Raw genomic sequence first — 17,357 nt, forward strand, 5'->3', positions numbered from 1 at the left:
TGGAGTCCCTCTGTCCCGTGGAAAGAGCCCTGGAACAGCAGCGTTTCTGTTATTTAATTGCAGGGCCTTGTTCAAGGTTTCCTCTCTTCTTGAGTCTCAGTTTCTTCGTTGACAATAACACCAATTCTAATACTAATAACAGTGAACAACAGTAATACCCCTTCCATTAATAGAATGCTTACTATATGCCAGGCACTTCACATGCATCACTTCATTTAAGCTTTATAGCAACCTAAAGAAGGGAGAATATTATTAGTCAACTTTTATTGATAAGGAAACTAAGGCTTGGAGAAAAGTGATTTTCCCAGGATACCATAGATACTGGGTAACATCCTGACTCAAGGCCAAAGATGACCTAGAGAAGGAGATTTAGCAGGAAGCTGAGTATCTCCCTCAGCAGCATTAACCTCCACCTCCCCCAAAACCCTCTAAGTAAACTCAGCTGGGGAGAAATGTGTGTGCTTTCTAAACACAACTTCTATTAATGGGTAAGCTCCTTACCTTCTTCTCCAGCAGATTGCCCATCTTTAATCCCTTCCTATATAGAAATTCTGGAGCTGCTACAGAGCAGAAACTTAAGGCCTGGGGTTATTTCAGAGATCCTTTCTGGCTCCGATAGACTATTACTTCAGGCCTCTCATGGTGGGGCTGGTAGGGAAGGGGATGAGGAGTGGACAGGTCTCTCTGGAGGTGACCTTGGTGGAGTCCTCTTTTCTCCTGTGGCCTGCCCAATCGCTCAGGTCCTTGAAGGCTCTGGAGAGACTGCCTTCTGTGCTAAAGAGCCACAAGGGTCTGCCACCCTCTACTTGAAGACTCCAAAGCTGGGGCACTTTATATCACGGCTGTAATATGTTGTTATTAAGGTTCTCTGTTAAATACTGAGAAAATTCAGCTGCTCCACTACATAATACCTAATACTCCACTACGTAATACCTAATACCATTTCTTGAGTGCTTTTCTATGAACACTACACATGCATTATTTTACTTAATTGATACTACTGGGTTGGCCAGAAAGTTCATTTGGGCTTTTCCGTAGCGTGGTGTGGAAAAACCCGAACAAATTTTTGGCCAGCCCAATACAATCCTATGGGGTAGGAATTAGTCTTCCCATTCTGAGATGAGTACGCAAGCTCAGAGAGGTTAAGTGAGTAGCTGAAGGCTGCATCTATCTGGTAGGGTCAGAAGATTCTGAGATTCTACAGTGGACACCTTGGAAGGAGCAGCGGTCCCAGGGCCCAGAGTCAGATTCTCATCATGCCTCCAGCCTGCTGTGAGCAGTTGATCAGTAAAGATAAATCATTCACCATCTCCATCTGCCTCTCAGCCACTCAGGGCTTGACCAACTGGTCTCAGGTCCTGGGAAAATCCTCCCCCTAACCCCCACCAACAAAGGGCCAGATAGGCCCTTGAACTTCTTCAGGGTGAAGTGGAGCCACAGCCCAAGTCACTTCCCTTTTTGAGGCCAGGTTCCTCATCTAGTGCAGAGGGCAGTGGTGGTTTTGTCATTTTCTAGTAGTTGCAGCTTCAGTTTTCATTTGGAGAACTATCTCCCCATTGTCAGTCCATATTTTGAGTGAAAGAGATTCCACTCCTGGTACCAGTTTCTATATTAGTCAGGAGTCTCAGCGGTAACTGATAAATATCCCACCCAAATGGGTGTAAGCAAAACCAAAACATACACCAGAAATCAAATCCACCCTGGATAATTAACCCTCTTACTGGAACAGCCCAGGGGTTGCTCCTTGAATTGCTGGATTCAGGTTGTTTATCTAAGTTCCATTTATCCCCGATTACGATTACGAAGGGGGCAGCGGAGGCTCATGGAGACAGTGATTTGACCAACGTCAAAGAGCCAGTAAAAGCGAAAGGAGGGGTTTCCCTGGTGGCGCAGTGGTCAAGAATCCACCTGCCAGTGCAGGGGACATGGGTTCGAGCCCTGGTCCAGGAAGATCCCACATGCCGCGGAGCAACTACTGAGCCTGCGCGCCTAGAGCTCGTGCTCTGCAACGAGAGAAGCCGCCGCGATGAGCAGCCACCGCTCGCCGCAACTAAAGTGGGCAGCAAGGAAGACTCAACGCACCCAAAAATAAATAAATAAATAAATTTCTTAAAAAAAAAAAAAAAAAGCAAAAGGAAATCTAGGTCCGCCTGACCCTAAAGCAGAGAACTCAGCCTAAACTGTCTCTCACTGGGGGGTGCCTTGCTCTGAAGGAAAAACATTCACCCGCAAGGAGGCTGAGCTATTAACCCCAAGAGGAAGAGCCGGACAACCTAAAAGGGTGGGGTGTGCTCAGGGGGGTGGGGCCAGGGCCTGGGCGCGTTCAGAGCCAGAGGGGGCGGGGCGAGACCGGAGGGCGGGTAGGTAACTTTGGCGCCTGCGCAAAGGCCCCGGACTCCTAAGCTACTCCCCCTCAAGCCTTGGCGGCAGCGGCAGCTCGCACGCGCCGCCTGGGTCTCTTCGCTCCTGTGAGACGCCGGGCTCGGCCATGAACCGGTGCGCTGAGGCGGCGGCGGTGGCGGCCTCGGGGCCCGGCGCGGGCGTCGGGAGCGCGGGGCTGCGGCCGCCCATAGTGCCCCGCCAGTCGTCCTTCTTCCCGCCGCCCGTGCGCAACCCCTTCGTGCAGCAGACACGGCTGGGCGCGACGAGGCGCATCCAGGTGCGGGGCGAGGGTCTGACAGGGGACGCAGATTCAGGTGAGGGGCGTCTGACAGGGGACGCAGATCCAGGTGAGGGGCGTCTGACAGGGGACGCAGATTCAGGTGAGGGGCGTCTGACAGGGGACGCAGATTCAGGGGAGGGACGTGGGTCCGAGAGAGGAGGCAGTTTGAGGGGAGCTTGGGTCTGTCAGGGGAGGTTGCCAGAGGGGAGTGCGGGTGTGAAGGGGAAGTGGCTGAGGAGGGCGTGAGTCTGGGAAGCAAGGCTCTGAGGAAGGCAGGGATGTAGATCTGAGAGGAGAGGGCTTTTGAAGGGGCCATGAGTCTGCAGGGGACTGAGATGCGGGACTGAGAATTGAGGGGCCTTGGAGGATGGTCTGGGGGCGTGTGTGAGAAAAGAAGATGCAAAGAACATGGGGGCCTTGGAGGAAGGTCCTAAACAGGAGGAGGCCGAACAGGCAGGCCATTGGCAGAGGAAACATTCCTTGCTGAGAAGAGGGAACGACTGTGGAAGAACTTCGACTTGAGTGTGTGAAAGTCTAGTGGGAGGTCATCGTAGCACAGGAGAGTGGGTTTGGGGAAGTTTTCGCTTTGCCGCAGGGAAGGAGAGGAGTCAGTTTGGGATGGGAAGAGCAAGGGAGAAGGCAGAGAACCCAGGTCTGGAATTAGAACAAGAAGAAAGGCTGGGATGCTCCGGCTGAGCAGGGACATCAAGGACGGGAAATCACAGTCTAAGAAAAGGGATAATATGGGGCAGCTTAAGGTATTCAAGAGTTTTTGGTCCTGAATCCGTTTTCACCCAAACACTTCTACATTCAAGGATGAGAGGCAACTCAGACTTGCACTTACACTCGCTCTTTGGACTTCCTGTTTGGTGAAGTTAGTGATCGGAGAACAAGATAGACTGTGCAGGCTACGTTTGTCCTTTGTGTTCTGCATGGAAAAAAATGGCTTTAATATTTTCTTGTCCATCTCACCCATTTATTTACTTTGGATTTGAAATAGCGTAATTTTTGCACGGCATACTTGTGTGCCCTGAGACTGTTGTTCTCTACGATGGAAGCAGGTTAAGTGCTGGGCCAAGCAGCCTGGGGTGGTGGTTAGAATAATGGTGGATGGGTGTCTGGTTGAAGAAAGGTGTGAGAGAGGAAGAGGAAGATAGTGAATGTAGTAATACCTCTTTGTAAAGAAACTAAATGTTTAAAAATTTGATCTTCATGTCTTTAACTGGATAGATATTCCCTTTATATCTTAAAACTTCTGAAACACTTAATAAATACATGGACTATCATTCAAGGTTCCTTTTGGTCTGATTTAGTCAAATCGGTCATACTTAAATGAAAGTCATGTCCGTCTATTTGGCTTTATGTTTTGGAGAGAGGCTCAAAGTGGCATATTTATAAGTATTTATATTGTACCTGGAGTAAATTATTAAGTTTTTGAGGGTTTTTTTTTTTAATAGCGTGCCTGCAACCATTTTGAGAGCACTTTCAAATAACCCTGTAAGAGTTGTAGTATGATAGAAAGATCACTAGTCTTAGTCAGAAAACCTGCTCAGGCCCTGCCATTTATTAGTTGTATAACTTTGGCCAAGTCACTTAACCTCTCTGAACTTTACTTTCCTCATCTATTAAATTGGAATAATAATACAGGGAAGAGGGATTAAAATTTAAGTGAGATAATGTGTGAAAGAATCTGGTATTGTTTGCTGATCTTAATATTGATAGTTATGCTATTTGTTATCTACAACTGTATACTGCACTTAAAATTTACCACTTGGATTGGATGGAAATGAATATGGTCTCAATATTTTTTTAAAAATTAAAAATGCATGTAGACCAGAGATCCCAAAGTAGTTTCAATGGCTTGAACAGTCTGGGTAAAAGGAAAATTTAAATAGACATGATTGAAAAACAATGTTGTCTGTATCATCCAGTTTAAAAGATTGATATACTTGCATTTAAGTATGATTTGATTAAATCAGACTAAATCTAATCCTAAATGATGATCAATGTCTTGCTTAAGGACTGTTGTGACTTTTGCGTCTCATTATAGGGCTTAGCTTTATTGCTCGCCTTCTCTTTTTTGACCGTTTAAGGGTCTGCTACATAGTGCCGTATAAAAAATTAGCCTAGCTTCTATTTCCTCAATAGAATATGGAATTAAAATGAGTGGTTGTAATTGTGGGGTCATTTACCATACCAAAAGTATTTGTTGGATGCCTACTATGTGCCAGGCACACTGTTAATCCCCGGAGACATAGCAATGAACAAGAGAAATAAGGACCCTGCCTATTTAAAGCTTGTATTTCACTGAAAAAGTTAAACAAGCAAGTATAGAAATATATAATTCCATGTTTTAGTAAGTGCTATGAAGTAAGTCCAGAGAGGAAAATAATCCCAATAGAGTGTTGAAAGAAGGCCTTCCTACAGAGATGACATATTACCAAATGGCAATATAATGGGTAATCCTCTTAATTCGACAGTTACTCAGAATTGATCTTGTCATCTTAATTTAAAGATTAAAATTTTAAATCAACTTTGTGTATATACTAGCAGCAAACAATTGCAAAAAGAAATTAAGTAATCTCATAGTAGCAATAAAATGACATTAAATACATAGGAATATATTAACCAAAAGCACGTAAGACCACTACAGTGTAAACAACAAAACACCATTGTGAGAAATTAATGAAGATTTACATAAAATGAAGAGATATACCATGTTTATAAGTTTGAAGAATCGACATTACTAAGATGATAACTCCTCCCAAATTGATCTGTAGATTCATTGAAATCTCAACAAAAATCCCAACAGGCTTTTTGTTTGTGTGGAAACTGACTAATTCTGAAATTTATGTGGAAATGCAGAGGATCTATATTAGCCCCAAAAAAGCTTGAAAAAGAAAAAGTTGGAGGACATACACTACCTTATGTCAAGAATTACTACAAAGCTATAGCAATTAAGAGAGTAAGGTAGTATCGACAGAAGGACAGATGAATAGATCAATTGAACAGAATAGAGAGCCCACATGTATGTTCAATTGATTTTTGACAAAGTGGCCAAGAGAATTTATCGGGGAATGTCAAGTCTTTTCAAAACTTGGTTCTGGGGAATTCCCTGGCGGTCCAGTGGTTAGGACTCGGCGCTTTCATTGCTGGGGCCAGGGTTCAATCCCTGGCTGGGGAACTAAGATCCCGCAAGCTGCAGCGCAGCCAAAAAAAAAAAAAAGGAAGGGGGATGGAATTGGTTCTGGAACAGCTAGATAAATCTGTAGATAAAAATGAAACTTGATCCCTTCTGCACACTATACAGAAAGTAATTTAAGATGGATCATAGTCTTGAACATAAAAGCAAAACTCATATATCTTCTAGAAGAAGAAGAAAATATAAAATAATCTTCATGATCTTGAGATAGGTAAAGATTTCTTAGGATGCAGAAGAGAACTAAACAGAAAATAAAAATTGATAAATTAGTCTTCATCAGAATTAAAATTCTTCTCATCAAAGGATACCATTAAGAAAATGAAAAGGCGGACTTCCCTGGTGCTCAGTGGTTAAGAATCCGCCTGCCAATGCAGGAGACACAGGTTCGAGCCCTGGTCCAGGAAGATCCCACATGCCGTGGAGCAACTAAGCCCGTGTGCCACAACTACTGAGCCTGCGCTCTAGAGCCCGTGAGCCACAACTACTGAGCCAGTGTGCCACAGCTACTGAGGCCCGCGCACCTAGAGCCCATGCTCCGCAACAAAGAGAAGCCACCACAATGAGAAGCCCGTGTACCACAATGAAGAGTAGCCCCTGCTTACTGCAACTAGAGAAAGCCCACACACAGCAACAAAGACCCAACACAGACAAAAATAAATTAATTAAATTTTTAAAAAAGGAAAGAAAGAAAGAAAATGAAAAGGCAAGCCATGAAATGGGAGAAAATATTTTCAATACATGTATTGAAAAAGGGCTTGTAAACAGAACATATAAAGAACTCCTACAAATTGATAAGAAAAGGACTAACTACCCAATAAAAATGGGCCAAAGACTCAAAAAGACAGGTTAAAGGGATGACCAATAAGCACATGAAAAAATGTGCTCACCGTCATTGTTCATCAAGGAAATATGAATTAAAACCACAGTGAGATATCATTTTACACCCACTAGAATGGCTACAAAGACTGACAACACTGAATGTTGATGAGGATGTGAAGCAACAGGAAATTTCATACTTTGTTGGTGGAGATATAAAATGATACAACTACTTTGGAAAACAGTTTGGCATATGCTGGCCCAACAACTTCACTCCCCTTGAAATGAAAATGTATGTCCACATAGAGACTCAAACATTAATGTTTACTCATAATAGCTAAAAACTTATAATAGGCTAAATGTCCCTGAACAGATTAATGGATAGATTAAGTGTGATATATTCATACAATGGAATATTACTCTGCAATTAAAAAGACTATACTACTGATACATATGACAACATGGTTGAATCTCAAAAATATGAAGTGAAAGAAGCCAGACATAAAAGAATACATACTGTGTGGTTTCATTTATATGAAAATATAGAACAGGCAAAAACTATAGTGAAAGAAAGACTGTCAGTGGTTGCTATACACTGAGGATATATTGACTGCAAAGAGGCACAAGGGAACTTTTCTGGGTGATGGAAATGATCTATATCTTGATTATAGTGGTGTCTGCATAGGGTTATGCATTTGAAAACCTCATACTTAAAATAGGTGCATTTTATTTTACGTAAATTATGCCTTAGTAAAATTGATTTTTATAAAAGACTACAATCACCAAATGTCAGCAAGGATGTACAGTAACTGAAATTCTCATACACTACCAGCGACACTTTAAAATGATACAGCCACTTTGGAAAATTGTTTGGCCAGTTTCTTATAAAGTTAAACTACATCTATGACCCAGCAATTCCACTCCTAGGTATTTACCTGAGAGAAATGAAAACAACTATTCCCAAAAAGGCTTGTAAAAGAATGTTTGTAGTGGCTGTATTCATAATAGCCCACAACTGGAAACAGCCCAAATGTTCATCAACAGGAGAATAGACAGACTGTCATATGGTCATATTGTGGAATAATACTCTGCAGTCAGAAAGAATGACTTACTGACATCGAAAGCAACATAGTTGAATTTCAAAAACATGTTAAGTGGAAGAAGTGAGACACACAAGAATGCATAATGTATGACTCCATTTATATGACACTCAAGAACATGCAAAACTAATAATATATGATGATAAACATCCAGCATTGGTTGCCTAAGAGGATAAGGATTGACTGAAAGAGGTATGAGGCAACTTTCTGAGTGGCAGATGTATTCTGTATCTTGATTGAGGTGATGTTTACAAGAGTACACATTTATCAAAACTCATTGAATTACACATTTAATATCTGTATATTTCCTTGTATGTAATTTTTAATTCAGTCATACACATGTACACAAATAATTTGATAGAGATCTGATAACTACAATATTTTTGGCATTTCTCGTAAATTATTTGATGATGCTCAGATTCACATTACGGGCCAATAGAGCCAAGAAGGGCAGCACTGTTTGAGTAGTGTAATTGGCTAAAAAAAAAGAAGACAATTTGTGATATATAAGGATAGTTTATTTCACTTGAAAGGCATTATAGGATAGGATTAAGAGCAAGACCTTTATAACCACATTGGTTTCAAATCCTGGTTCTGCCACTTACTGTGTGATCTTAAGCAGTTTAACTTAATTCCCTCTGTGCCACTCCTTTCTTGTATGTAAAATAGCTTAAGGTTGTAAGACTCAGATAAGTTACTACATGCCAAGTACTTAGAGTGCCTGGTACGTAGTAAGCACTCAGTATTATTTGCAGTTCTTATTTATTTAGTTTTTATTCTTATTTAGTTTTTATTATTTTTTGTATTTCCTCCCCCATCTCCTTATTGTTAGTTATAAAGGACTGGCAGGTATATAAAATAATACATTTACCTCTTCACACTCTAATGCCTTTACTAATATTCATCCTGCTTATAGCTCTCAAAAAGCTATTTCCCCCTCTTACCTTGCCAGCTTCTGCTTGCTTCTTAAAGCAAGACGTTTCAGCTTCAACTCCTCCAGGAAGCTTTCCCTGACTACTAAGTCCAACAAACCTTTTCTTAGTTCCCCCAGCAGCCCCTATTCACATTCACTGATATACAGATCAGGTAGTACTTGGTTTTCTTCCCTGTTTCTTTTGCTGCTTTGTAGGCTTTGTGAGGTCAGGTACAATGTCTTATTTTCTTTGTGCTTAGATCCTTGTCTGGTATAGGGTAATGCCCAATTCATCTTTGAGTGAATGCATGAATAGCATAAGATTTTCCTCTTATGTATTTCTGTTTGATAACTACAGCATTAAAATAATGTCATCTGTTTTTTTAATCAACTTTGATTTCAGATTTTCTTTCTTGGAATTATCCTGCTTCCAATTCGTGCCCTGTTGCTTGCATTAATTTTATTACTGGCGTGGCCATTTACTGCAATTTCAACAGCATGCTGTCCTGAAAAGCTGACCCACCCAATAACTGGTTGGAAGAGGTAAGAAATAACTATGTCTAAATATTAGGAAAATCAAGATAAAGAAGAGTTTGTCAAAGTTTAGTCAGTGATCAACAATTATGACTCTGAATATAAGATATTTTGGAATATAGTTTTTACAGGCTATGTCACTAAAAATAAAAAATAGGAGGTATGGAGATTCTGTGAAGGGATGAGCTCTTTATCTTTAAATAAATAGAGATTTCAACTCTAAACTACAGGGCAAGGAGAGATCGGTCATTTCCCTGTACCCTCTGGAAAAGTTCTTTGGTTTTCTGTGTCTCACTTCTCCTTACCATGAAATTAAAGTTAGAGAAACTTCCTCAGGAGTTAGTTGCTTAATAGCGCCTCACTATATTATTATGTGAATTTTGAGAGAATTCTATAGGAAGCCCATTTTTTAAAGCTCCCACTGGATGTCTTACGGGAGACATTTTTCATGCAAAGCTATAATGCTTATTCACATACTGAGATGTCTATCATGTGTTTGCACTTCGAGGGCTATTTTTTTGTTTCTCTACTCAACTGAGTTTATCAAGGACAGAGACTGGATCTTACTTGTCTTGTGTGTCCAACACAATTCCTGGCACAATTTGATGAATTAACTAATCTTTAATGACAGATTCTTTTTAAAGAGTAAACAATTCAATTTCTGGAATTGAAATTGCTCTGTTCCAGAGAAGTGAGATGGTAAATTTACTTCTTAAGATTCTTGATGATGTCTAAGGGCTATAATGATATAGGTAATAAGGCTTACTTTTAAAATTTTACTCCTAAAATAATTCTGAGGACAATTTCCACATGCCGGTTCTAAAAGTGTTTTGGGAGGTAGCGGCATCCTTGTTACACAAATATAGATTTCCAAGGTGACTCCTTTGAAGGACAGTACTGATTTGGATTTCTCAGTGGTGGATGCATGTTGAAGATTCATTCTTATTACTTTATAGTCACAGAATAAAGGAGCCACTTATTAGCCACATGGCCTTGGGAAAATTACTTCTCTGGGACTCAGTTTTCATGTCTGTAAAATGGGGATAATAATAAATGCTATCTATTTCATAAAATTGGGCTAAGGATTAAAGAAATTAATATGCATAAATTACTTAGAACAGTGCCTGGCAGAAAGAGCTCCACCGAAGTGTTAGCTATTCTTCTTAGCTCACGTTTTAAAATGAAGTGCTCCAGCTTGTCTTGGTTTTTGCGTTGTGCTTTAGAGTAAAACCCTGCTGTTAGCTGCAGTTGGAAAAGCTAATTATGTCCTTTTTTGTATTTATTTCCAAAGGAAAATTACTCAGCCAGTCTTGAAGTTTCTAGGCCGTGCCATGTTCTTTTCAATGGGATTTATAGTTACCGTGAAAGGAAAGATCGCAAGTCCTGTGGAAGCACCAATTTTTGTTGTTGCCCCTCATTCAACATTCTTTGATGGAATTGCCTGTGTTGTGGCTGGGTTACCTTCTATAGTATCTCGATATGAGAATGTGCAGGTGCCTCTGATTGGCAGTAAGTACTTTATAAGATAACAGAGATAAAATATTTTCATGCTCATGCTTTCAATTTAGAAAATCATGTATAGTTCATTGGTAGGCTTTTTAAAAACTTTAAAATAATAAAACACTTCAAACATATTTCCTTGCTTTTAATGAGGTACTATATCACAAGAATGAATTTATGAAAAAAGATTAAAGACTTCCCTATCTGTACCCTTATCATTCTTTTTAAGTCTAAACTCTGTCTCTGCACCATCACCTCTTTCTGCTCCTAAATATAGCCAAAAAGAAGTTTTTAAATACCAAACATGGTAGATTTTTTGGAGAGAGAATTTAATCTAAGAGTCTGTGAAAGCACTGGTTACATGCTATTTCAGTGAATTTCTCTTCAGGGTATTAGACTGATAAATAAATGCACTAAGTCTTTTCTCCTCTCTGTTTTCTTCATTATTGCCCAGATCTCCATGAGGGACAAATGTGTAACTCTTTGAAAATTATGATGTGGAACAATTAATGCTTCCTGCCATAAAAAATAATGAAGCAAGTGAAATGTTTTTCCCACCAGATGCTTTGCTCTCTCCCCAGGGGATTAGTCTCCAAGTAACTGCTACCAGTTGTCCCAAGGTTATTGCCAAGCATCAAGTGGTGAGAAAGTGCGTGTGAAAACTGCCTGATGTTGCCTTGGTACTCTGGAGAAATAATAGTAGTTCTTACAGCTTTGTCATTCATCTAAGAAAGACAGACTCTCTCTCTCTCTCTCTCTCTCTCTCTCTCTCTCTCTCTCTCTCTTTTTTTTTAAGGTAACCACCTTTCTTTGTGTAATATGACATTTTCCCCAAAAGTTGTTTAGCAATAGTCTTTTGGTAAATTGAGGTTTATTTTGCAGGTGCTAGGAAGCTACCTACTTAAAAGACTATTGCGCTGAAAATTTTAGTAAGATAAATAATAATTGCCTCCTACCCACGTGTACTATCACTTCACATAATCGGTTTGCAGGATATTCCTGAAATAAAACAAGATAATCTTATAGTATATTCCAAATGTTTAATGTCAATTGAGGAAGAAGTCTTTTAGGGAGAAAACTGCATTTGCTTCTTTTCATATTCCTGCTGCTAACTTCTGTTAAATCAGTGAAATATTTTTAGGTCTAAATATCCACCTATCCTTTTGCAACTGGAAGCTAAGTTCTAATAAACTTTGAATTAGAGGGCTTTTTAAAGTTGTTCTCTTTGATTTGCTATCATTTTAATTTTCCATACAATTTGTTTTATGATTTATCTGGTATCATTGCTGAAGTAGCTTTAGCCCCCAAAATGACTTAGTTGTGACTTTTCATTTGTTTTAAAGGAATATTGCGGGCTCTGCAACCAGTGTTGGTGTCCCGTGTAGATCCGGATTCTCGAAAAAACACAATAAATGAAATAATAAGGCGGGCCACATCAGGAGGGGAATGGCCCCAGGTAAAACATAGTAGATGTTTATTTAAATATATTGAAAGTTTATTTATTGTACACTTGTATACATACTCATTTGGATCCACAGATCCAATACTGAGGGACACCTTCTGCTAGATGTCTAGAAGCAGAATAAATGAGTGAGGATTAAAAAGTCCTCTTCCCCATGAGATACTCTGTGGAATTAAATGTATCATTCTTTTTTATTCTCCAAACTCTTTGAACTGGTTTTTACTTTGTGTCATAAAATGTTAATTCTCTACCTCTGAATTTATTTACCCTTTTAAAGATGAGATACTGAAGCTCAGTTATACTCAACAATATGGTGGGTTTATTTTGAAAATGATTAAAATCTTAAGTTTATCTGAAGTGTATTTAGATAGTCTTTTTAGTTCAGGGGCATATCAGAATCACCTGTAGAACTTTTTCACATTTTACCATTCCACCACCTCCTTCCCCTGGAATGCTTTTTGAAGGTGTGGAAGAGGCAACATTTATTGCATAAATGGAGCCTCATGGGTGATTCTGATAAGTACCCCTCTATCTTTGCCCAGGTGAAAACAAGTGATCTCTAGCAGAACTCATGGTCCTGAGGTGATCTGGCCACTCATGGTGATTTGTAGTTGTTAAAGTACCAAGAGGCATATGACCAACCAGGAGGTTTTAGAAACCAAGGCATGTAAGGAATGATTTAAAAAGTCACTGGGAAGAAATGACATTTGGAATAAGGGTGTGATTTTGCTCTTGGCTCCAAGGAATGTATCTAGGACTTGTGGGTGAAAGTTAACAAGTAGGTAGATTTCAGTTCATTTTGCTCATCTCAAGTTTTCTGTCCAGAATTAGAATGGTCTGATTTGGAATCTCTTTCTGGAATGTTCAGGCATTGGCTAAGCAACAACTTGGGTGGGATATTGCAAAAAGAATTCAAGCATTAGAGATGCTATATGACTTTTAATGCCCCATCCAGTTCTTGAGATTTTATGATTTACTCTATATTAATTTATTGTTTATATTAATTTATTGTTCATAGAATATCCACTCCATGAATCATATTTGATATTGTATCCGTTTGGGGTAGGAAACCTGTTTTTTTTTTAATTGGAGGATGGAACTGCGCCTATTCACAATTTTTATTTTACAAATAACTTGTTATTGTGACAATTTAGCTTAATAATGTTTTCCTTCTCTAATTATTATAAAATACCCATTACTAACTGCTGTTAGTGCAGGGATTTTCTTTTTTGTTTTATGTGCCTAGCAATTTACTCATTGCTAAATTCTAACTGCTTCAGAAAAATGAAGCTGCTATGCTGTTCAGTTAATGAGGAACTGTACTGCATATCTTTTGTGTGGGAAACATAAAGAAGTATATTAAAAGCTAAAAACACCTCCTCAAAAAAGGACATTAAATTGTATTCCATATGTCAATGAATTGAAGTAAGCATAAAGCATATTGTAGGCATTTCCTCCTTTTTTCTCAGTACTTACCAAAGCTATATGTTGTAAGAGGGAATATCATTTAATGGGAAAACTGAAACAAAGAAGTAGGAAATGATTTGGTTAAGGATGTACAGCAGTAGAAGAAAGCATTTAATATTGCCTAACATGCACACTTTGACCATGATTCAGGGTCTACATCTTCGAAGCCTATTCAGATCATTAGCATCATCATTAAGAAATCTCACATTTACTATGTGAATTCTCTCTTCAAAGCTTTAATTCATTTTCTAGTTATCTTAATGGTCAGACTACACTTCTTCTAGAGCAAAACCGAATAATCAGATTCTAGCTTTCACTAGAATCAGGTGTTAGCCTTTTATTTTATTTTTGCTTTATAAAAATTGGCAACTATTTGCAAAGTCTTAAGAAAGCAAGTAAAAAGCTAATCTATTAATTAGACTGAAATATTAAATCTATTCCTTTTCTCCCAAGATACTAGTTTTCCCAGAAGGTACTTGTACTAATCGTTCCTGTTTGATTACTTTTAAACCAGGTGAGATCAATTAAATTATGTATTGTGACAAAGTAGTATGGAAGATTTCTCAATGATCTGTTAATAAATATACAAAATAACTTGTCAGTTTGCTTGGAGCATTTTTTATTTTCTGATAAAATGTTTTGAATGATGTGGATCCACAGAACTCACTCCTTTGCTTTCTCTTTTGGTATCATAACCCCTTCTTCCTTGGAATGTCCCGTGTGTGTGTGTGTGTGTGTGTGTGTGTGTGTGTTTGAGCAGAAACCACTAGCAGATTTTTCTTTTCCTCCAAAGATAACCCTCACAGACACTTGGGGTCCTGTGTCATCAAGTTAGAAAACCTACTTCAATTATCATTAAAATACCTTCAGTTCCTTCTAAGGTTCACTCCTTTTAAAAATATTATGAAGTTTTGAATTTTATGGTAATTTGTAATTTCATATGTCATTTCATAGTAATTATTAATACTTTAAAATGTTTTTGTATTGGCTACTAGAATGCTCAGCCAAAGTTAGAACTCAATTCTAGCAAGTGTGGTAGTTTAGGGTTCACGCATTTGGTTTCAACTAGATTTTCTTCTCTTTATTTTCTCTTTGTCTTGGTTTCATCATTACTGTTTTTTTAATCCTGTTGAATAATAGGTATTTGGCAAATGAAAACAAATGGAGATATAAGCAATATTTTAGGTGACTTGGGCATAACATTTAGTATTTTGCTTACATAATTCTGAATTCAAAAATCTGTCATTTTGGCTAACACCAGGGATTTACCAACATTTAACCAATAGTTTATATGTGCTCTTAAAACATTTAACATATTTACATCATTTATTATTAATTTTTTAATTCACTGTAAAGTTTGTGTTCATGTAAAGAGCATGTTATAAAATTTCACTATGTGGTTATAGGGGCCTTCATTCCAGGAGTTCCAGTGCAGCCAGTTCTCCTCAGATACCCAAACAAGCTGGTAAGCATCGTAGTTTACTATGGGAAGAATCTCAACATTCCAAACAGCACAAATTCTCTAGGACCCCTTTTGTTTGAATAAATAAAATAGATGAATAGATAAATGGTGGGCGCAGATGGGTAGACTCATTCTCCTTGCTACAATTTAGTTTTTAAAAATTTGCAAGATAGGCACATATTGGTTGATACCAATTTGACATATTGCTTTTGCTATTACTAAGCTATAGGAAGATATTTCCTTAGCTTCTACCCTGTAGTCACTGTGATGGTATGGTTAAGTCTCAGATTCAGGGTCTCTTAGACTGGACTTCAGAAAACTCTTCATAAATTTGTAGTTTTCATTAAGCCTAGAAGGAGCAACTTCTCCTGATTCAATGGTCATTACTGATGGAGAAGGATTGAAGTAGTAGGATAAATTTGGAAAAGGCTTGGTGTTTAATTTCGGGCTCAGTACTTAGTAGCTGTGCGACACTTGGCAAATAGCTTAAATAAGAAAATATCTGAAAAGAACCTAACATCCTACAGAAAGTCCATGTGGGATCAGGAAATACTCTTCTGCCCCAGCGAGGAGCATTGTCATTCTCTGGGTATTGACTGCATCACCATTTTCCTAAAGAAAGCGGTTTTTTGGCAGGGGGAGGGACGTTCTGTTTCGGAGAGGAGCTTTCTTTACTAGAGAATTTACATTAAAAGGCGGGATGTAATTATTAATGATCTATGTCATTTAAGATTGAGCTCTTAATTCAACTTTCTATCAGCGGCTTATTTCTCAACCTTGGACACTTGTAGTTAAAAAATTAAAATTCATCAAATTTCTACTCAGTGTACTTCTACCTGTGGGTTTGCATTTGTCATTTACTTAAATTCTTTCACTGTGCACTACCTCACTACTGTAGTTTATTTTCCCAAATAAACTTTTTTTTTTGAGAACTGATGTATTCTGGTTTTTGTAAGCCAATTAATTATCCAGATATGTTCATATTAGGAGAAAAATAGTTAAGCATGCACAAGTTTTGTTAAAAATTCAAAGCAACTTAATTCCATAAAAAGATAGGTGGTTACATATGGAAGACAGATCTTTGCCATGTAGGTATGTGATCCAAGAATTTATAGATCAGTTGACTCTTGTTTAACAATAATATTATGCTTGTCTTACTTTTCAGCATATTGCTTTTAATTCAGAAAGAAAGTATATTCAGTATCAAAATGAAATTTTTGTTTTATTTGGTATTTTTTCTCTGAACTAACAGTTTAAATACTATTGTTATTCTAGGATACTGTGACATGGACATGGCAAGGATATACATTGTAAGTCACTTATATTATTATTAGTTTATATAAATTTTATTCGAGTGAAGAAAAAGAATTTGTTCTTCTTTTTTTTTAAAAAAAAAAAAACCTTGTTTTTGTAGAAGTAAAGATTTCTAATCAGATCCTTAAATCTTGTAACTGAGAAGTTTCTGTAGAGAGCATAACTATCTTGCCCATTAAACCCCAGTGTCTGCCACATGCAGAATTCTAGTTGTTTGTCATGTTCTAATGGGTCTCAAGTGTTTATCTACCAATTCTTAAGAAACATTCCAGTGATCTCATTTGCATCCTACTTAGCTTAAGTTTTGTAGTTTCATTCCCATTGCAAATTTAGCATTATCTGGTGTCTCCATCTTTATTTTACTGTATTCATTTAAACAGTCCAGAGCAGTTTAGTCATATGGTCTGAAATAGTTGTGATGTGTCTGATTTGAGTTGAGGAAATAGCTAACCAAGCTTTCACTTCCACTCTTGGATTTTAAGAGCCTAGGGATCAGCAGTTTCTATAAATGTTGAAGAGAAGAATACAGTTTCACTGTTAAGCTAGCTGAAGTGAAATAGACCTTTTAAAAAGAGCAGAACATGTAGAATCTTACTTTCTCTCAAGAAGTTCTTTTGTTTAGCTCCCCTGCCTGTTTACGTGCCTCCTTTGGTCCTTTACCTGCATGGAGAGTGTCGACATCCCTCTATGTTCACCTCAAGGAACCTGGCTGGCTTTGGGTGGCAGAAGAGAAAAAAAATAAATAAACCTCTCCCAAACTTAAAAAAATTTTTTAAAGACAGCCTGTTTATATTTTGGATTTGAGGACTTTCCCAGGACTTATGAAGTAATGCCTTTTGATACTGTTATACACAGAGCTCAAATTATTGATGGATAGGTGACGATCACTTGGAAGTATTTAAAAGAAATCGCCGTTTGCCTTCAA

General features: G+C 38.3%; 1 protein-coding gene across 1 annotated transcript in view; it reads left to right on the forward strand.

Annotated features, from left to right (window-relative positions):
* Positions 1-2,377: 2,377 nt before the first annotated feature.
* The window catches only part of LPCAT2 (lysophosphatidylcholine acyltransferase 2), a 64,763-nt gene continuing 49,783 nt past the window's right edge, over positions 2,378-17,357 (forward strand). Inside the window, exons 1-7 of the mRNA XM_060083718.1 lie at positions 2,378-2,659; positions 9,097-9,236; positions 10,519-10,736; positions 12,071-12,183; positions 14,110-14,170; positions 15,063-15,121; positions 16,394-16,428. Coding sequence (XP_059939701.1) covers positions 2,489-2,659; positions 9,097-9,236; positions 10,519-10,736; positions 12,071-12,183; positions 14,110-14,170; positions 15,063-15,121; positions 16,394-16,428 — 797 coding nt within the window. The 5' untranslated portion in view covers positions 2,378-2,488. The remainder of the gene's footprint in view (positions 2,660-9,096; positions 9,237-10,518; positions 10,737-12,070; positions 12,184-14,109; positions 14,171-15,062; positions 15,122-16,393; positions 16,429-17,357) is intronic.

Source organism: Mesoplodon densirostris, chromosome 19, assembly GCF_025265405.1.
Source record: "Mesoplodon densirostris isolate mMesDen1 chromosome 19, mMesDen1 primary haplotype, whole genome shotgun sequence".
Taxonomy (NCBI): Eukaryota; Metazoa; Chordata; class Mammalia; order Artiodactyla; family Ziphiidae; genus Mesoplodon; species Mesoplodon densirostris.